The sequence below is a fragment of the Strigops habroptila genome, chromosome 1 (assembly GCF_004027225.2).
Source record: "Strigops habroptila isolate Jane chromosome 1, bStrHab1.2.pri, whole genome shotgun sequence".
Lineage (NCBI taxonomy): Eukaryota > Metazoa > Chordata > Aves > Psittaciformes > Psittacidae > Strigops > Strigops habroptila.
Genome location: NC_044277.2, coordinates 29,914,438 through 29,935,448, shown reverse-complemented (window position 1 = coordinate 29,935,448; position 21,011 = coordinate 29,914,438). Strand labels below are relative to the sequence as shown.

General features: G+C 45.1%; 1 protein-coding gene across 2 annotated transcripts; it reads right to left on the bottom strand.

Annotated features, from left to right (window-relative positions):
• Nucleotides 1-8,818: 8,818 nt before the first annotated feature.
• Nucleotides 8,819-19,923, bottom strand: IL7 (interleukin 7). 2 transcript variants are annotated; one of them, XM_030505591.1, is made up of 5 exons: nt 19,436-19,923; nt 16,255-16,397; nt 12,312-12,398; nt 11,407-11,559; nt 8,819-9,960 (listed from the first exon to the last, which is right to left on the bottom strand). In XM_030505591.1, exons 1-5 carry the CDS (start codon nt 19,443-19,445, stop codon nt 9,808-9,810), a joined length of 546 nt encoding a protein of 181 aa, XP_030361451.1. In that variant the 5' UTR covers nt 19,446-19,923; the 3' UTR covers nt 8,819-9,807. The 2 variants fall into 2 exon arrangements, with proteins under 2 accessions (XP_030361451.1, XP_030361461.1); XM_030505601.1 differs by lacking the exon at nt 12,312-12,398 and having other exon boundaries at nt 8,973-9,960; nt 19,436-19,483.
• Between the last annotated feature and the right edge of the window lie 1,088 nt (nt 19,924-21,011).

Below are 21,011 nucleotides of genomic sequence, written 5' to 3'. Positions count from 1 at the left end.
AATTCCATGTATTTATAAATCTTGGATCTGACCTACTCATATTCCTTATTTACTGTGGCCAAATAAATAAATACATAAATGACAGTGGCAGAGAGCTAGGCACAGTGGTGATACCCTGCAAGGTTTTCATCCCTTCACCCATTCCTGCAGAGCAGTTTATTGTTGTTAGATTTGTAGTTTCAGGAGAGATCGGAGAAGATGTTCAAATGGAAGGAACAATTCAAAGAGCACAAGCAGCTGCACTTAAGCACTTAGTCTTTGCATGTAAGTGGTGACTCAGAAAATTTGGCAACAAGGATTACACAGGAAAGATATTCATTAAGAGAAGCAATCAGAAAAAAATCCACAATTTCATAATCTGTCAATTTAAATTCCTGCTCTGGATGTAACCTTGGTCTTTTTCCCAGGATAGGCCTAAAACTGCTTGATTTGACTCAAGATTTAAGTTGTGGGCTGCTGCTCAAGTCATTTAAGATGACTGGACTGACAGTTTTGTAGTAGCTAATACTGCATCTGTGTGTTTTTCTTTTAATTCCCACTGACCTTTCCTTGCCAAGTGGTTATTAGGAAATCCATCTTGCCTTTTGACCGTTGCTAAAAAAAAAAAAAAAAAAAAAAAAGCCTAAGAAAAAAAAAAAAAAGCCTAAGAAACGAAAAACCCCGAATTTAATCCTCAGTCTCCTGAAGACTTCTTTCAGTAGAAGGGACTTCTAGAGAAGTCCTTACAATAGTGGTTACATTCTCCTATCTGCAGTACAATATTGGGAAATCTGTTTCCTATTACATAAGATTTATGGGTTGGGTTTGGGTTGGTTTTTTTCAGTGTTTGGAATTGAAGTTGTAATTTCTTGCATCAAGAGCTAAAGAGAGTATGTGGAATTCTCAATCACAGTTCTACAAAGATCCTACTCCTGCCTCAAGCCTCTTCACCATAAATAAATGGGGAGCTGGAGGGGGTGTATATGAGGAAAGCATAACAGTATGCTTGCTTTGCTTTTAACCTCTTCCCTCACCATTAGCAGTAGGGCACACTGGGTTTCATGGATTCAGTACAGTGGTCTTATTCCAGTCCATGGAGACGTATATGGTTCTTTGAAGCATATCCCACCATTCTTGAGGCCTTTATTGTGAATACCACAAATTTCTTAGAGTAGTTCTGTGGAAAAATTATTTTCACCAGATAAAACAACCTTATTCTGAACCAGGGAACAACAGGCTGTTGTAATACAACAGTATTTAGTCTGTCGTGGTTTGAGCCCAGCCGGCAACTCAGAACCACACAGCCGCTCGCTCACTCCCCCCCCCCTCTTCTTCCTCCCCCCGCTCCCGGAGGGATGGGGAGGAGAATGGGAAGAATGTAACTCCCACAGGTTGAGATAAGAGCAGTCCCGCAACTAAGGTATAACACAAAACCACTACTGCTACCACCAATGATAATAACAATTAGTGAAATAACAAGGGGAGAGGATACAATTGCTCACCACCCGCCGACCGATACCCAGCCCGACCCGAGCAGTGATCTGGGCCTTCCAGGTAACTCCCCCCGGTTTATATACTGGGCATGACGTGCTGTGGTATGGAATACCCCTTTGGCTAGTTTGGGTCAGGTGTCCTGTCTCTGCTTCCTCCCGGCTTCCCCTCCTCCCTGGCAAAGCATGAGACTGAGAAAGTCCTTGGTTGGAATAAACATTACTAAGCAACTACTAAAAACATCGGTGTTATCAGCGTTGTTCCCAGGCTGAAAGTTAAAAAACACAGCACTGCACCAGCTACTAAGCAGGAGAAAAATGACTGCTATAGCTGAACCCAGGACAGTATCCACCCCTTATTCCATACCATTCACGTCATGCTCAGATCCCACATCTCTCAGCACACCATCACCCCTGTCCCATATATACACATATATATACACCCACACACAGAGAAAGATATCATTCCCTAGTCCATGGACCAATCCCTGTAAAATTACTGAACTCATCCAGTCCATGATGTCAGGCTCCATCTCTTGTAATAGTCTTTCAGGGCAGGAGGGACGGTACATAGTGTTGGGTTGTTGCCTGCTGATGATACCGCCAAACTCATCTGGTCACTACTGAGCTCGTCTGGTTTCCTCAAAATTCATTCTTTGTTGAGGTGATGATCGGAGGGAAGTCAGGGTCAATGGCTGGCGACCTGAAGATATCTAGCTGGTGGGCTACAAAAGTATTATAGAGCAGGCAACAGCGTACAATTGAGTTCATTGGCTGTTTTCCCCCAAAATCAAATCCCCTTGAGGTACACATCGGACTTCCCCATCTTCCCGCATTACCCACCAAGTATATCCAGGTCCCTGAGCAAAAGCAACCCCACGAGTGGGTTTGCCTTTACCTGAAGCAGGAATAACCCAGACTGTCTTCCCCAACAAATTCATTATGTGCACCACAGGAACTTTATCCCCCTCTACAGTACGTAAAAGTTCTGATTGGGCTGGGCCAGCCCTGTTGGCAGATCCCCTACTGTTGACCAACCAGGTGGCTTTTGGTAAATGTGTATCCCAGTGTTTGAAAGTCCCACCACCCATTGCTCTCAGTGTAGTTTTTAACAGCCCATTGTACCGTTCGATTTTCCCAGAGGCTGGTGCATGGTAGGGGATGTGGTATACCCACTCAATGCCATGCTCTTTGGCCCAAGTGTCTATGAGGTTGTTCCGGAAATGAGTCCCATTGTCTGACTCAATTCTCTCTGGGGTGCCGTGTCGCCACAAGACTTGTTTCTCAAGGCCCAGGATAGTGTTCCGGGCAGTGGCGTGGGACACAGCGTATGTTACCAGCCAGCCGGTGGTTGCTTCCACCATGGTAAGCACATAGCGCTTGCCCTGGCAGGTTGGTGGGAGTGTGATATAGTCAATCTGCCAGGCCTCCCCATATTTGTACTTCAGCCATCGTCCTCCATACCAGAGAGGCTTTAACCGCTTGGCTTGCTTAATTGCAGCACATGTTTCACATTCGTGAATAACCTGGGCAATAGTGTCCATCGTTAAGTCCACCCCTCCATCACGAGCCCATCTATATGTTGCATCTCTGCCTTGATGGCCTGAGGTGTCATGGGCCCACCGGGCTAAAAATAATTCACCCTTATGTTGCCAATCCAAGTCCATCTGAGCCACTTTAATCTTAGCAGCTTTATCCACTTGCTGGTTATTCTGGTGTTCCTCAGTGGCCCGACTCTTGGGTACATGAGCATCTACGTGGCGTACCTTCACCACCAGGTTCTGCACCCGAGCAGCGATATCTTGCCACAATGCAGCAGCCCAGATGGGTTTACTTCTGCGTTGCCAGTTGCTCTGCTTCCATTGCTGCAACCACCCCCACAGGGCATTTGCCACCATCCATGAGTCAGTATAGAGATAAAGTACTGGCCATTTTTCTCGTTCAGCAATGTCCAAGGCCAGCTGGATGGCTTTCACCTCTGCAAGCTGACTCGATTCACCCTCTCCCTCAGCAGTTTCTGCAACTTGTCGCAGGGGACTCCACACAGCTGCCTTCCATCTCCGATGCTTTCCCACAATATGGCAGGACCCATCAGTAAACAAGGCATATTGCTTTTCACTCTCTGACAGTTCATTATATGGTGGGGCCTCTTCAGCACGCGTCACCTCCTCTTCTGGTGACATCCCAAAATCTTTGCCCTCTGGCCAGTCCATGATGACTTCTAGAATTCCTGGACGACTGGGATTTCCTATTCGAGCTCGTTGTGTAATTAGTGCGGCCCACTTACTCCAGGTAGCATCAGTTGCATGATGTGTAGAGGAGACCCTGCCTTTGAACATCCAGCCCAGCACAGGCAACCGGGGTGCCAGGAGGAGCTGCGCTTCAGTTCCAATCACTTCTGAGGCAGCTCGAACCCCTTCATAGGCTGCCAGTATCTCTTTTTCAGTGGGAGCGTAGCTGGCCTCGGATCCTTTATATCCCCGACTCCAAAAGCCAAGGGGTCGACCTCGAGTCTCCCCTGGAGCTTTCTGCCAGAGGCTCCAGGTAGGACCATTCTCCCCAGCTGCGGTATAGAGCACATTTTTCACATCTGGCCCGGCCCGGACTGGTCCAAGGGCTACTGCATGAACTATTTCTCGTTTAATTTGTTCAAAGGCTTGTTGTTGCTCAGGGCCCCATTTGAAATCATTCTTCTTCCACATCACGTGATAGAGATGGCTTACAATCAGACTGTAATTTGGGATGTGCATTCTCCAGAACCCCACAACACCTAAGAAAGCTTGTGTTTCTTTCTTGTTAGTTGGTGGAGACATTGCTGTTATCTTGTTGATCACGTCTGTGGGGATCTGGCGGCGTCCATCTTGCCATTTTATTCCCAAAAATTGAATCTCCTGTGCAGGTCCCTTGACCTTATTCTGTTTTATGGCAAAACCGGCCTTCAGCAGGATTTGGATTATTTTCCTCCCTTTCTCAAAAACTTCTTCCGCTGTATCACCCCACACGATGATGTCATCAATGTATTGCAGGTGTTCTGGAGCTTGCCCCTGTTCCAGTGCAGTCTGGATCAATCCATGGCAGATGGTAGGGCTGTGTTTCCACCCCTGGGGCAGTCGGTTCCAAGTGTACTGGACGCCCCTCCAAGTGAAAGCAAACTGTGGCCTGCATTCTGCTGCCAAAGGGATTGAGAAAAATGCATTGGCAATGTCAATTGTGGCATACCACTTGGCTGCCTTTGACTCCAGTTCATACTGAAGTTCTAACATGTCCGGTACGGCAGCACTCAATGGTGGTGTGACTTCGTTCAGGCCACGATAGTCTACTGTTAATCTCCACTCTCCATTAGACTTTTGCACTGGCCATATGGGGCTATTAAAGGGTGAGCAGGTCCTGCTGATCACTCCTTGGCTCTCCAGTCTGCGGATCAGCTTATGGATGGGAATCAAGGAGTCTCGGTGCGATATTGCCGCCGGTGCACTGTTGTGGTCGCAATTGGCACTTGTTGTTCTTCGACCTTCAGCAACCCCACAACAGAAGGATCCTCTGAGAGACCGGGTAAGGTGGACAGCTGCTTAATTTCCTCTGTCTCCAAGGCAGCGATACCAAAAGCCCATCTATACCCTTTTGGGTCTTTGAAATACCCTCTCCTGAGATAGCCTATGCCAAGGATGCATGGAGCCCCTGGACCAGTTACAATGGGGTGCTTTTGCCACTTCCTCCCAGTCAGGCTGATTTCAGCTTCCAGCATAGTTAACGCTTGGGATCCTCCTGTCACTCCAGAAATAGAAATGGGTTTCGCCCCTTGATACCTTGATGGCATCAGAGTACCCTGTGCACCGGTATCTACTAGAGCCTTATACTTCTGTGGGACTGATGTGCCAGGCCATCTGATCCACACAGTCCAGTAAACCCGATTATCCCTCTCCTCCACCTGGCTGGAGGCAGGACCCCTCTAATAGTGATCACAAAATTCTCCACTTCTGTCTTGTAGAAAGGGATTAGTATACCTTATCACAGGAGCTGGAGTAAAATCAGCTCTTTCGCTCCATCTGGGAAACTGCTCGCCAGAGACTGGAGCAGCAGCTTTCCTGGGAGGATCATCCTTGACCATTGTTCTCCTCTTCAGTTCACGCACCCGTTGCTCCAGAGCTGAAGTAGGTTTTCCATCCCACTTTCTCATGTCTTCTCCATGATCCCGCAGGTAAAACCATAGGGTGGCCCGTGGCGTGTACCTCCTATATTTTCTTTCTCGAGCAGTAGGGCGCCTTCTGTTGATAGCTGAGACATGGGCTGGTACGCGTGGAGAGCTGGATAGATCGGATAAATCGTCTCTCAATTGTTTGAACTCCTGGGACAGTTTTTTCACAGCTGAAATGATGGAAGGGGTGAGATTGTCTTCGAACTCTCGGAGTTGACGAATCAGGAAATCCACTGTTGGTGATACTCCGTCATTCCAGGTCATTGATGCCAATGTGTGGGCATATGATGATGGCGCACTCCGTGTAAGTTTCCGCCACATGGGTCGTGTACATTCGACTTCATCTGGATCTACGGATGTGTTCCTGGAATCCGGCCTACGATAGATCATCTCTATAATGGCTGATTCCCTCAGGGACTGGATGCCTTTCTCTATCGTGGTCCAGTTGGCTGAGTGATTCGTAATATCGTCTTTGTAGGGAAACCTTTCCTTCACAGCTGCCAGGAGCCGCCTCCAAAGACTGAGGGCTCGCTTCTCTCTTGCAATCGCTTTGTCAATTCCTCCTTCCTTAGCAAGTGATCCCAGCTGCTTGGCTTCCCTACCTTCTAGTTCGTGACCGTTGGCCCCATTGTCCCAGCACCGGAGCAACCAGGTGACAATGTGCTCCCCTGGAAGACGGGTGAAATCTTTTCGCATATTCCGTAGTTCGGTTGAGGTCCGGGGTCGAGAAGTGACCTCTTCTTCTTCTTCCTCTTCCTCTGACCCACGTAGTAGTAACTCTTGTTCAGGTGCTGTTGCATATAGTAATGGCACTGGGTCTTCATCTTTCTTCGCTTCGCGGGTTGCTCTTTGTGCCTTTCGTCTGCTTTTGCTTACAGGGGCAACAGACATTGTCACAAACTGGACATTTGGTTTAGCTGCAGTGTTTGTCACTGTGGTTGGAGTGGCTGCAGTGTCTGCCACTAGGATTGGAGTGGTTGCAATGTCTATTGCTGGGGTTGGTGCAACTGTCGTGCTTGGGAGTTGAGTAACAGCAACAGCTGCATTATCTGTTGCTGTCGGGGTTTGAGTAGCTACTGTGCTTGTCACTGGGGTTGGTGTAGCTGTGGTGCTTGGAGTAGCTATATTGTCTGTTGCTGTCGGGGTTTGAGTAGCTACTGTGCTTGTCACTGGGGTTGGTGTGGCTGCGGTGCTTGGAGTAGCCATATTGTCTGTTGCTGTCGGGATTTGAGTAGCTGTTGTGCTTGTCACTGGGGTTGGTGTAACTGCTGTATTTGAAGTTGGAGTAGTTGCGTTGTCTGTTGTGGTCAGGGTTTGAGTAGCTGTTGTGCTTGTCACTGGGGTTGATGTAGCTGCTGTACTTGGAGTAGCTGTGTTGACTGTTGTGGTCAGGGTCTGAGTAGCTGCTGTGCTTGTAGTTGGCATAGCTGCGTTGTCTGTTGCTTTGCCATCAGATCCAGAGACATTTTTTTCCCTTTGAAGGTGCTGGATAGTGTTGAGCAGGGCTCTGTAGGCATAGGCCAAGCCCCAGCACGTTGCCAAAATTTGTCCCTCTCTGGTATAACCAGGACGACAGCACACCTCGTTTAAGTGTTTTACTAGTTTTTCCGGATGTTGCACTTGTTCAGTGGTGAAGTTCCAAAGCACTGGAGGGGCCCACTGGCCTAGATACTTGCCCATACTATCCCACACACCCTGCCACTCATAACTGTCCAGCCTCAGGGAAAATCTCCTGGTGGTCCTCCTATATCGTCGTCTAACCCTAGACCAGATTCGAACCTGATACTGCTGAATTTTTGACATTAAACGAAATAGAATGTTCCTACGACGGGATGGCCGTGGGTAAAACACACTCCGTATGTTTGCCAACATGCTGATCCCCAGCACAATCAGCAGGCAGGTTTCAAGGGTACTCAAAGGCCATCTAAAACCTTCAGAACTCTCAACTGCTGTTGCAAATAGGCTGGTGGGGGAACGGGGGGTGAAAGAGAATGCTTCCTTCGTAAGTTTACCCCCCGAGGAGAAAAAAAAAGATATGCAATTGCTAAAATATTTCATTATATACCTCCCAATGTATAGTGGTGATGGCCACACTGGAAGCACAAACCAGACCAGTTTCATGATCAATGAGTCTATTGTATTACAAGTCATTACCATGAAGTACAGTGAAACAAGAACCTTAGCCCAGGCCCCCCAGCCGATAAACGCTAAAACAGCAAATAGTGGCTGTAAGTAAGGTACAACATGCTGAAACTCTGAGATCAAGCGCAACAAGTCTGAGAGCCAAATAATCACCATTGTGACGAGTAGTAACAATGAATGCTTATCACAAATATGATTAAACACACTCTGGTCAGATCTGTCGTTATCTCAACCTTTCGAGCCCCACGTTGGGCACCAAAAAGAAACTGTCGTGGTTTGAGCCCAGCCGGCAACTCAGAACCACACAGCCGCTCGCTCACTCCCCCCCCCCCCCTTCCTCCCCCCGCTCCCAGAGGGATGGGGAGGAGAATGGGAAGAATGTAACTCCCACGGGTTGAGATAAGAGCAGTCCCGCAACTAAGGTATAACACAAAACCACTACTGCTACCACCAATGATAATAACGATTAGTGAAATAACAAGGGGAGAGGATACAATTGCTCACCACCCGCCGACCGATACCCAGCCCAACCCGAGCAGTGATCCGGGCCTTCCAGGTAACTCCCCCCGGTTTATATACTGGGCATGACGTGCTGTGGTATGGAATACCCCTTTGGCTAGTTTGGGTCAGGTGTCCTGTCTCTGCTTCCTCCTGGCTTCCCCTCCTCCCTGGCAAAGCATGAGACTGAGAAAGTCCTTGGTTGGAATAAACATTACTTAGCAACTACTAAAAACATCGGTGTTATCAGCGTTGTTCCCAGGCTGAAAGTTAAAAACCACAGCACTGCACCAGCTACTAAGCAGGAGAAAAATGACTGCTATAGCTGAACCCAGGACAAGTCCAAGGTAGATACCTGGTATGGAAATGTCTACCTAAACTGGCCAGGTGACAAGCAACTAAGAAATGGGTATTTTATCATGGGAAGTACCAAGCAGCTGGAGGTTACATTACATTTTAATGTGAAAAAAGCTAAAAAAGGACTAATGACACCCAAAACAACAGCCCAATTCCATAGAAGAAAATATTTTATTACCAAAAGAGTTATAATATCAAAGTAAGAAACTGCAAAAGAGTTATAAACAACTATAAAAATACTTCTATTTATCCAAAATTAAATATGAACACTTTATTAATTAAATGCCAATATATTATTCTCTGAAAATATTCACACATTTTAAGTCATGTTTGTCTAACATGTTGAACACGTTATATAAAATAATTGCATATAAGAAATCACAATCTGAAGGTCAGACATTCTAGCTCCTCCTGCAGCTAACTCAAGGATAACCAAATACACAAGACTAGTGCTGTTTCCAGTCAGCTGAACAAACTTACGTTCACGAATCTCTTTTTTCACCTTCCATAGGTCTCGCTGTCTTGCCTCTACTCACAGCTGGTAGAAGTGTGCTACACCTCTCAAAAATCAGTACCCTTCCTAAGTTTTTCACAAAGTTAACCTTTTGCTTATTTTTCCAAACTTAAATCAGTTTGCAGACCCATTAGATACCCACACTGAAAACATTACTGCATCGGCAGAACAGATCTAAGATCAGCCACTTGTTTGGTAAATTGCTTTTTTTGGTCCTTGATGCATTTTACTTAGATAGCAAGAAACCAGATACTTTTCCATACCATTTTCTTCACCTGAAGCTTCTAAGATGGTTTTATAAATTGCAGCAGACACTATTGCTTTCATATGACGGTATTATAAACTGACTCAAACAAAATTCAGAGTAGTTTCCAGAGCTCGAAGGTGGGATGCAGCCTTCTGCTGAGTTCTTTATTTCAAATGCTGGTCTTTTTTCCACTTCTTGGACTTCAGCAGCTTGGTTTAGCTGTTTCTGTTTATTCCATCTCCAGGAACAAGGTACAGTAGCTTTCCATCAGAATTCTGGCATAAAGTGTTCATATAAGCGAGCAGAGTTACTCAAGGAATGCATATAAAATGCAAAGATACCAAGTAATGCCACTTCGGAAGAAAAGAGCAGGATCCACCTGGAATCACCTGGAAATTATTTTTTCAAATTTATTCCAGCAGGATCGAAGGCTAGATATATTTTCCTTCAGTTCACATAATTCTTGGTTACATTTCTTTTTGGACTGTTCACCTGTTTCTGTATCTTCGTTATTATGTGTATTTACCTGCATGCAAACCTGAAAAAGAATAGCTTGTGTTGTTAATTGAGAAGTGCTTATTCTTTTCAAATAGACATCTTTTAAACCAAACTGATTCCATTACATCTCAATAAACAATGGAGGTACCTTACACAGTAGTTAAGCCAGAAAGCTGGGCTACTCACAGAATGTGCCGTGGCAGTACACAGCCTGCATCACTCTGATGTTCCTTCTCTAAGCATAGCCCTGCTGCTGCCCTACTGAACAGGGAAAATGTGGCTTTGACAGACAGCAAATATGGAGAGCTGAAACCAGTGTGTGCAGCTAAGAACATATGTGTCCTCTGTCAGTGGTTTAAAATGTATCCTCTGTTATTCAAAGGACTGGAAAAATAGAACAAATTAAATTGTGAGCCAAACTTCGATATGACTACATGTGTGGTACCTTGAGACTGGTGGAACGAGACAGACCGGTTCACAGGGGTTGATGCTGTGGCCCAGTGTTCAGGATCTCACCCAGAGAGAAGATGACCGTGGCTCTTGTCCATATTCAATGATTGTTCGTGATTTGTACCAGATTACTTTAACTGGTCTTTAAATGAAATCAGGCATCCACGAGGTTAGGCAGGAGTTTCAAAGGTGACAACCCTTTGCCTTCTATGACTTAACTGGGATAACTTTTATGATAAGGCAAACTTTGGACTCACCACAGGTGGCTAAGCAAGACGTAGACACCAACATTACTTTGAAGATGTGGTCCTGGATTGTAACAGTTTCTCCATTTCAAGGAGAAAAGAGCGAGTCAAATGCAGCCTTCAATCCAACTATTTAAGCCAGTCATAACGAGTTATATCCACTGGTGTCTATGGAGAGGCTTTTTGATGTTGGTCAATATTTTTGTGTTCAACAGGTGATTGTGAGCCACACTTGAAAGAATGCTCCTCCTTTGGTATGGTAGTCTGTAGATCACTAGATTTGAGTGGCACATCAAAAAGCAGAGTCTGCCAATGATTAAAAATCCAAATATTTTTACATCTAAATGTTCTTGTTGAGTTTGAGATGTTGTGGTTAAAATAAAGATCAAAGAGATTATGGAAGTGAGAGAAATTCCCACTAACTGATGAAATAAAGCAAATCAAACATTCACCTTATGGTAAAACTCCAATGAGAAGTAAGTAAGTATAGTTTTATACACTAGAGAAGTTAAAGTCCTGCTTCACACAAGTGTGGTCTTTGTCTTTTACTGGAGGGTTAACTCAGGTATTTCAGCATTGAACCGAGGTGTGTATCTTCACTATGGACCTCCAGATGATTGTCTTAGTCTTTGCACTGGGCTTAATGTCTATTACAAAAGCAAAATTTATCATGCATGTAACATATTTGTGATAGCTGTACTTTGAGAGGTAGATGTGGTAGTCTGTGTTGAAGAGCTCTAATTAATAAGTCACATGCTTCCAATAAACTGCAGACCATCCCTACCACTCACCTTTTCTTTTTTATGTCTTTCACATTTGCACTGTAGAACCTGTAATGTCCCACATGAGACTAATGCTGCTTTCCATCTAAAGTCTTTGCTGATTTTTTGCTTGTGAAAGAATCTGAGCATGTTGCATGCCATACTCTGTAGTGATTCTATTTCCTGTAAAGAGAGCAAAAAAGATATGTCCTGGAAAGTCTGTGCACCATTAATTCTTTATAATGTTGATCTGTCTTTTTTAAAAAAGCTCCATTAGTTGTCATTAGTTTCTTTTGCTTTCATATTGCAAATCTTTTCCAATAAAACACATGACTAATCTGACCTACCTGCCACCTCTTCCTAATATTTAAAGTATCAATTTGTAGTAGTAATAATAATAGCATAAGGAAATCAGCCGATGCAGTTAGAAAAGCAGTGAATTATTTTGAGAGTCAGTTGTTTTATCAAGTCATGATAAAATTTGCAGCAAAAGCTGCCAATTGTGTTTTCTGTCATTTGAGATCTGCCCAAACTATTACTAGCAAGGCTTTCAGATCTGAACTGAAACGCTTAGCTAATATGAACTTCTGTAGAAAAATGAAAACAGATGTTGGGAAATTTTTATGTTTACTTCCATTGGCAAAATAAAATAAGAAAATAAGTTTTCTGCACTATTTTGGATTAAAAATAGAAAATAATCTTTATAGTAGGGGGAAAAAGCATTTCTTGTATATGGAATTGCTTAATATTTTGATTTTTAAAGTATCATTTTATTTGACAAATTGTATGATTCTGAATTCAAAAAAATATCATGATTTGACTATTAAGAGGTAGCATTACCCTCTATCACAATATAGTTTTCAGGGACTGGACTGTACAAAGAACCCACTTGTGTTTGTATGGTCTAAAGTAAATTTTGAGAAGTTAAATTTTACCTGAGTATCATTGCAGAAAAACACTTTGGTATTTTCATGTTTTTTATTCTTGCAGCACCTGTCACGATACTCTGCAGACATATTTACCTGTAAAATATCATATATGTTTAAACATGGAGGTACTTTTCATCAAGGGAGCCAAGTTTCTCACTAAGAGCTGGTGATGTAAACACTAAATTGTTTTTCAGCGTCTCCTCAGGGATTAGTGTACAACTCTGAGCTTTTCCTTTGCAAGCAGGCAAAGAAAACTCTAATTCAGCTTCAATTTCTACAGGTATTTACTAATCCATACAGAATCACAGAATGGTTGAGGTGGGAAGGGACCTCTGGAGGTCATCTGGTTCAACTCCCCTGCTCAAACAGGGTCACCAAAAGCCAGTTGCCCAGGACCATGTCCAGATGGCTTTGGAATATCTCCAGGGTTGGAGACTCCACAACCTCCCTGGGCAACCTATGCCAGTGTTCGGCCACCCTCACAGTGAAAAACTGTTTCCCGGTGTTCAGAGGGAACATCCTGTGTTTCAGTGTGTGCCCATTGCCCATTACCGCTGGTCATGTCACTGGGCACCACTGAGAAAAACCTAGCTTTGTCCTCTTTTCCCCCTCCCTGCGTGGATTTATAGACATTGATAAAGATCCCCAAGTCTTCTCTTCTCCAGGCTGAACGGTCCCAGCTCTCTCAGCTTTTCTTTATTGGACAGATGCTCCAGTCCCTTAATCATCTCCATGGCCTTTTGCTGGACTATCTCCAGTAGCTCTCTATTTCTCTCATACTGGGGAGTCCAGAACTGGATGCAAATCTATTCATTTTAAACCTTAACATTCTATCAGATTACTTGGTTCTTTGGAATTTTAAAACATACAAGAATATTTAAATCTTACACAGACATCAAATACAATATTTGTCAATGTTTGTCTCAATAAATTCATGCCCCAGGCATCTAAACAGATTGTAGCACGCACTTGGCATATGCACTAACAGAAAACATCCTAAGCAATATCACTTGTTCCCTTTGTGTGACCACAGTCTTTTATCAATGGTTTATTCTCTGTGGCTTTTTAATTCTACTTTCACACTTGTCATCAAGATGACAACTGAACTCAACAAAATTCCTTTGCTTTCTTCTTCAGCCTCCAGATAACCTAATACAATCAGAAGGGCTTTAAAACAAGCAGCTCATGACGATATTGTGTTAGACCTCCTCACTTAGGCATGCATTAGACACACATTAGACAGCTTAGTTCTTAAAGATTTTCTGCAGGTTTTTCAGGTAATATGTCACCTGTATTTCAGAAGTTCGCCCAAGATGAATAGAACTTCATCCTTGAAGTGTTTTCAAAATCAAGAATTAAGGGAGTCAAATATTCAGTGAAAAAAATAAAAATATGGGAGATAATGCACATCTCTGCTTGTACCACAACAGAACGAAGGTTTGATGCAGTCACACAGCATCAAGATTTAGAAACAATCAAATAAATAAACAAATAATCACCCTAAACCCTGCATATCTGTGGCTTCATTCGCTCACCGCTAAGGGATTTGCTCATTCTCACTGACTCCGTCAGATCATCTTTAATGTAACACACAGTAACCATTTTGGAAGGAAGTTCATTGGCTGTGACTAAAACAACCAAAGGGAAATCCTGGCCTCAAAAAAGGCTTTAGTGAAAATCAAATCAATTTATGGAGGCCTAGTATATAACCCACTAGTCATCTCCATAGCTGCCTCCAAACATCAGGCTGAGGGGCTGAAGGTTCCTGAGTTTGGCTCTGTAATTGCAGCAAAGTGCCTGGTGGGCAGTTGCTATCACCCGAACAGAACTGCCCATAATGTCTGCTGTTAAGTTATAGTGACAAGACTATACACTGGTTTTACAGAGAGGAGGAATGAATCTCACTTAAACTGGGAAAAAATAAAGAAGGGAAAATGAAGAAACTGGCACAGTAGGTGTTTGTGCATGCCTGTTCTGTGAAGTAAAATCTTCAGAGCTCATTACATTCCCATTATCTTTCACAAACATGAATTAATTACAGTTTGTTTTTTTGATTATTTATTTATTTAATTAATTAATTGGATAACCATTTTATCTCTCATACAGTCTCCTAAAAAACTCTATCTCCTAAAAATCCTCACCTGGAATATTGTGTTCAATTTTGGTCCCTGTATACAAAAAAAGATGTGGACAGGCTGGAGAGGGTCCAGAGAAGGGCCACAAAATGGTCAAAGAACTGGAAAGCCTGCCATGTGAGGAAAGGCTGAGAGAGCTTGGGCTTGTTCAGCTTAGAGAAAAAATGGCTCAGGGAAGACATTATCACCATGTTCCAGTGTTTTAAGGGTGGCTACAAAGATGGAGATTCCCTATTCCCTTTCTACAAGGAGTCACATGGAAAAGATGAGGAGTACTGGACACAAGTTATTCCTGGGGAGACTCCAACAAAAGAGGAGAATTTTTCACAATGAGAACAATCAGCCATTGGAATAATCTCCCCAGGGACATGGTGGATTCCTCAACACTGGGCGCTTTTAAGATTCGGCTGGACAGGGTGCTGCGGCATCCAGTCTAGGTCATGCTTTGCCTACAAAGGTTGGACCAGATGATTTTTGAGGTCACTACCAACCTGGTATTCTGTGATTCTGTGATTTATTACAATTAAAACCAGATAATCAAAAGGCATCTGGAAGAATGACATTGCTCTATTCAAATCCTTGATGGCACCCTGGGGTACTGAGCACATCAAGCTTCATCCTGCAGCTGGGCAGCCTTTGTCAGAAATAAGATAACAAACTAAAGGGGATACTTATCTTTTCTAATATGGCCATAAATATTTTCCCCAACTTTGGTGCCCTGTTCAGGATAAGGTCGATTATCTATGGAGAAGTACATTTCTTTCTTCATAATCTCAACAAAGTGAACAGAATGTTTTTGAAGATTAAATGATCGCTCCCTGACCCTAAAGGTATTTCGTTTCCAGATGAAGAGCTGATGTGTTTTGGTAGAGAAAGGTTGGAAACCACTGGCACAATGCTCTGAAGGATGGTGGTAGATCTTAAGTGTGAAGAAATACAATGGCTCCTGATTTCTCTGGAAAATCACTGTGTATCACTTGTATTTCATGCAAATAGGTCTTGATTTAGGACTGCAAGAGAATGATGAGTTCTCATTTAAGTGACAAACTGCTAGAAAAATCCCATTTTTGTAGAAAATGACTCTGCTAATCCAACTGCAGAAAGTGCTTTCTCCCATTAAAGTGTTCTTGGCAGGTTAATTTAGTTGTTAGTAATTCATGATGAAGAGTTGGAAGGTAGGTTTTGGGCGTGCATTGGTAAACTGTTATGATACTGTTTTCAAAGCTGTAATAAATGTGGCTGATAAAGCTAGAGATTTACAACTGAAAAAGTAAATTTTCTCTGCTGCCATCTAGAAAAGTTGATTCTTTGTTGACTCAACATGATACATTAATAGATAAAATACAAATAAACTTTTATTGTTGCATGAATTTTGTGCCTCTGTGCATTTTTATTCAATGTATACCATAAAACTTCAGTCAAGCAGTCTACGATTCGCAGAACAAATTACAGGTTGTGTAATGCTTTCTCCTTTTGATAAGAACATATAAACAGAGATAGCAATGAAATTACTTCAGAAAAGAGTACTTTTAAATGTAATATATTAGACTAGTTAGGGCCAAGTTGTACATGTGTCTAACTACATGATGCACAGGCAGAAATACCTGTATCACATGCAGACATGCAGCATCCACAAGATTCAGAGATTTTAAAAAGAGTGAATTGTCATACCCACCAGCATTCCATAATGTGATAATGTGTCATCTTAAACTGGTCTTTTATTGTATGTTAACATTACAGCTCTTTTATTATTATTATTTGTTAGCATCTAAAAATAATCAACACTTTTTGAAAGCCCAAGAGCTATTACCTACCAGCTCATCGATGTCATGGCTTAGTATATTCTCATACTTCACACGGATTTCAGTTGTTCTATTTCCCATTGGACAACTAGATGAATTCGCTGGAGACAGAACAAGGAGCAGTGGCAGAACCCGAAAGATAGATCTAAAAAAGGCTGGATTATAACAAGAGCAGTTCAGTACATATTAAATTAAATGCATTTTGTATTGACAAATAGGATGTATAATCCGTTAAAATGGTTTAAAAGGGATCTTTGTGCAACCAAATGACTTGCACCTAGAGGGAAGAATTCAGCTCCAGATTAGCACACTATTTGTGCGTCTAAACTCCCTCATACGCAAGGATGATTTAGCCAGCATGATTAAGAGCCCTACTGCTATTGAACTGACCAGCTACTTGCTGTCTGCTTGGGCTGAATTCATCTTCAGGCTTCACTGCAAGTGCTGTTGGCATTTCTCCATTGACCATAATTGGACCATAACTACCTAGCACATATGTGAACAACTAAATGTCTTAGTCAAATAGGTGTAGACATTCCAGTGTCTTAATCTTCAGCTGAATCGCATCCCAACTGTGTATTTTTCATATGACAAACACTTATAAATGCCCATCCACATGTCTTTACATCAAAAGTGTGTTTAAATCCCACTGGCCTCCACTTTGTTTCTCCCTTCAGTGGACCATCTCACTTTGCTTGGATCCCTAGACTTCTGTCCTTGCATGATATTCAGGAAAATATGAGTTCTGTAAGGATGGGCAGAGAAAAAAGACCCAACATCAAAAGACCCTGAAGGGCCTGACAGGGTAACTGAAGGCTGCAGGTGATTGGCCTAATGCTGCTGTGTGCTCAATCAATAAAGATTGTGGTCAACTTTCATTGCTTAAACCACGACAATTAGTAAGATCATCACAGCAGGTTCCTGGGCTAGTATGAGCTCTTTCTACCCATCTCTGCTACTCAGTAAGAACAACTCCATACAGAGTAACTGTGGGGTTGCAGCCAGAAAATGCAGAAGGGATGCCCTAGCTGCTACCTTCCTTCCTCTCTGGTGAGGATGGGAGCATTGGGTACCACAAGTCCAGTACTCAGAAATGGGCATCTCTGGACTTGGGCATCAGTGGTAAATCCCAACCTCAGAGAGAAACCTTGAGTAACTAAGAAGAAAGCAATGAAACTTGACCACGATCTTTACTGATTGAGCAGCGTGGCAGAGGAACATGGTCCCTCATAGCCCAGCCCAGCTGGCTCCCACTGCACACTGCTGCTTCAAAGCAGAATCTTTACTGCCTTTCCTGACTACAAAAACCTTTTTTTCCCCTACTAGATCACTTGTGAGCATGCTGGGATGCACACCTCTGTCCTAGAAACTGGACTGGAAAATTTCTACTTGTACAAGACGAATTCCAAAATTATTCTTGTGGCAAGCTGCCAGCCAAATGGGAAATCTGATGGCCAAAATTTTCAAAACTTTTCATATACTGATCAACCAAGGTCTATTAATATCTCAAAAAATCTAACCTGAGGAGCTAAATGGATCCTAAATAGATCCTACATGTAGTAAATACAAAAGTTAGGTAAGGCATATTTGTGATGATCTTCAAGCTCCAAGAACCTGGCTTCCACAGAGCTTTACCTTTGTAAATCTCCATGCTAACTATATCTGTGTTGAGCAAATTATCAGTTTGTAGGACTGAGATTTCATATTTTAAAAGAAGTTTACAAAAAAATGCAAGAACTCAATTACAGGACAACATTTTCCCAGTACGCCATTGCACCTCTCGATCTCAGTGCAAAAAAAAAAGAACAGCAGTGCTTGTTTCTAAAGAACAGTGATATAAGCAACTTGGATTTGCCGCTTCAAAAACACTCTTGAAAAGGCACAAACAACAATTTTCTAAATTTAAATCAATCTAACAGACTCCATCACTTCAAACTCGGACTGCCCAGCAACAAGTGGAGATAATAGGTGAAAACTGCAAAGTCACTTCTGTTCCTTTATTTTTGCTTTCTCTGAATTGTACAGATGGTGAAACTTTTTTAAGTTAGGAAAATACAGAATCAAAGTAGGTAATTCTGAAAGAGATGTTGCACACTCCTTCAATTCCCTTGATGCATCGCAGTGTCATGATGAAACCTGTTCCTAAACGAGTCCTCTAGAACCCGTTAGATGAGTGTCATAAAAAGTTCCAGGAGCTTTCAACTGAAAATTGAAAGGGATTTTCTCAAAGCTGGGTATAGTCAAAAGAGGTGGAATTGATAATGCTCCATACGACCAGCACTTCAAAAAAAAAGCGTGTGCACTGCTGGTAATACCCAATCCTTTCAGTAAACTCCTGAATACTCGTAAGCCATATCTGGAAAACCCCAAAAGTTCTCCCAGGAGAGCCAGTTATAGTCAGTATTCCAGTATTTCCAGAAAGAAAAAAGCCCCTTTGGGGTTTTTGATTAACCCCCACCCTCCCGTGCAGGGAGCCTGAAGCAGCGCTCCAGGCGCACGCGAGGCGCGCTCCCGGCCGCCGCCAGTTGCGGGATCGCTTCCACCCCGCTCCCAACCTCCCGCTGCTCCTGCCGCCCGGCCCTGCTGCGCTGCGCCCCGCTCCGCAGCCCGCCGTCCCGCGGGGCGCGGTTAACACCCAGTTGCCCTCCCTCCGCCCCGCTGAATCCGTGTGAAGGTGTCGCTCCCGCCGGGCGAGAACACGGGGCTCCGCCGGCCCCAGGGCGAGGCATCCCCGGCGCTGCGCGGTACCTGAGCCGGATGCGCAGGTGGCCGCAGTGAGCAGCGCGGCGCGGAGCAAAGCAATGCTTCCCCCGCCGCTCGCCCGTTCCGCAGCGTCCCGCTGCCTCCGCCACTCCCAGGCCCCGCTTCCCGCCAGCGGGCGGGATGGGAACCGGGCGCTTTTACTTTCATTCTAAGTGGAAAACGGAAAAGATAAAAAAAGCAAAACTGGGAATTTCCCCGGCCGTCACCGCGGGTTTAAAAGGGCACCAGGCGGCATCGCGCCGGCACAGCAGGCGAGGCGGCGGGGTCGTCAGAGCGGAGACGGTAAGGAGACGGCGCGGCCGAGGGCGCGGAGCGGCGCGGCGAATCCCATCCCAGCCCGGGCGCAGGTGGAACGGGTGCCCCGCGGCTCTGCCCGATGCCCGCGGAGCGGCGCGCTGGGGCGCAGTGCGGTGCGGTGCGCGCTCCTTACCATGGAACATGGTCCGCGGGGGGGGTGCCAGGGAGCTGCGCCGGTGGCTCCGCGGTCATGGTGGCGGCACCGCCTCGCCCATGGTGCCTGCGGCCCGCGGGGCAACGCGCAAGGGGGCGAGAGGAGCCGCGGCGGCCGGGCGGGGCTCGGCGGACCCCGCCGCCCGCTTGCCGGGGGGGGGCGCGGCTCTGTCAGAGGCGGCTGCGGGACGGCCGGGCTGTGCTAGTCCCATGGGGCTTCCGCCGCCGGCAGGTACTTTCACTTTCTGCTCCGCCGGCAGTCGCGGTGCTCCCCGACGGGGCGGCGGGTCCGCCGCCTCAGCGCGGCGCGGCGGGCGGGTGCCCAGCCGCCGGAGGAAGAGGCATCCCCGTCCGCCACGGGGGAAGGTCGGCGAGCGTCCCGGGCCAGGTGGAGAGGACCGGGAGCGGGGCCGGGGCGCGCCCGGAGGAGGGCGACAGCGGCGGGTGCCGACGGGATCCCCGCGGGCGGCGCGGAGTGGCTGCGGTTGTGGCGGGGCCGTGCCGCGCCGGCGGGGGTTACATAGAGCTCCGGCTACACGCCCAGTGCCGTGTGCGCGGCCAGGGAGGGAAGGATGGACCTTGGCAGTGCGCGTGGAAAGAGCCGCTCATCCGCGGGGAGCAAATCCTGAAAAAAAAAACGCAATTAAAAAAACCACCACAAAACACAAATAAGAAACCACCCAACACAGCCGTGCTGTGGAGCCGCTGTTGCGGAGGAGAGACACTTGGTGTCTGAGCACCCTGTCGCTCTCTCAGCTGTTCCTGGGTGGGCAGGGGGAGCTGGGGCTGCCAGGAGGGCCCCCGCTCAGGTGGAGGGTTTCCCCGGGCTGCTGGCATGAGGTCACCAGTGCAAGGTGGACGTTTTTCTGCAGACTTTGCCCCTCACCCCCTAAAAGATCATCCTGAGAAATGTGAAAGGATTAAGAAAAGACAGTGAATAGCCCAGGAAGGTGTTTTAGTGTAGAAGGTCATATTCTAAAAGACAGAGCTGTGGTTTTCTAGGTAAATTCAGAATGCAAAACCTGATGCTTTGGTGCAGTTGAAAAGGCTTGGAATAAAATAGAGAATGAAACGAGTTTGCAGCATCCCCTTCACATCTCCCGCCCAACATACTTTTTGAGTTTTGACTTTGACATCACTTTTGCTTCTGCACGTGAGCGGAGAGCTGATTCCATAACCTCTCTCCCTTCTCATAGAGGTGCTCTTCTAAGTGTGGGGAAGAAATGGGTGTGTATATCAAAGAGCAAATATATGGATTTGGTTCAGGATGCCAACTGACTGCTCAAGATGGTTTCCTTCTTTTTCTTTGTACTGGAACTGTGCCACTTCATTCAGGTACTTGGCCCTCTTCACTTGTCTCTGGACTAGACTCTGCTTTGGATTGGATGTTCATGTCTTGTTAGTTTTCCTTTGGGAAAAAAAATTCTCCAGATTATCTCCAGAAGTATTCTGACAGGTCGAGCGAGGGTGTTTCCTGCCCATTCAGCTTTGAGCAAGTTGACTTTAGTAGTAATTTCACATCACTACCATTCTGTTTGGGCAAGGCACAGCGATCG

Coding starts and splice junctions, on each gene's coding strand:
- IL7 (XM_030505591.1), bottom strand. Junction 12,399..16,254: donor GCCATGACATCGATGAGCTG/GTAGGTAATAGC, acceptor GATATTTTACAG/GTAAATATGTCTGCAGAGTA. Junction 11,560..12,311: donor TTTTCTGCAATGATACTCAG/GTAAAATTTAAC, acceptor CTCTCTTTACAG/GAAATAGAATCACTACAGAG.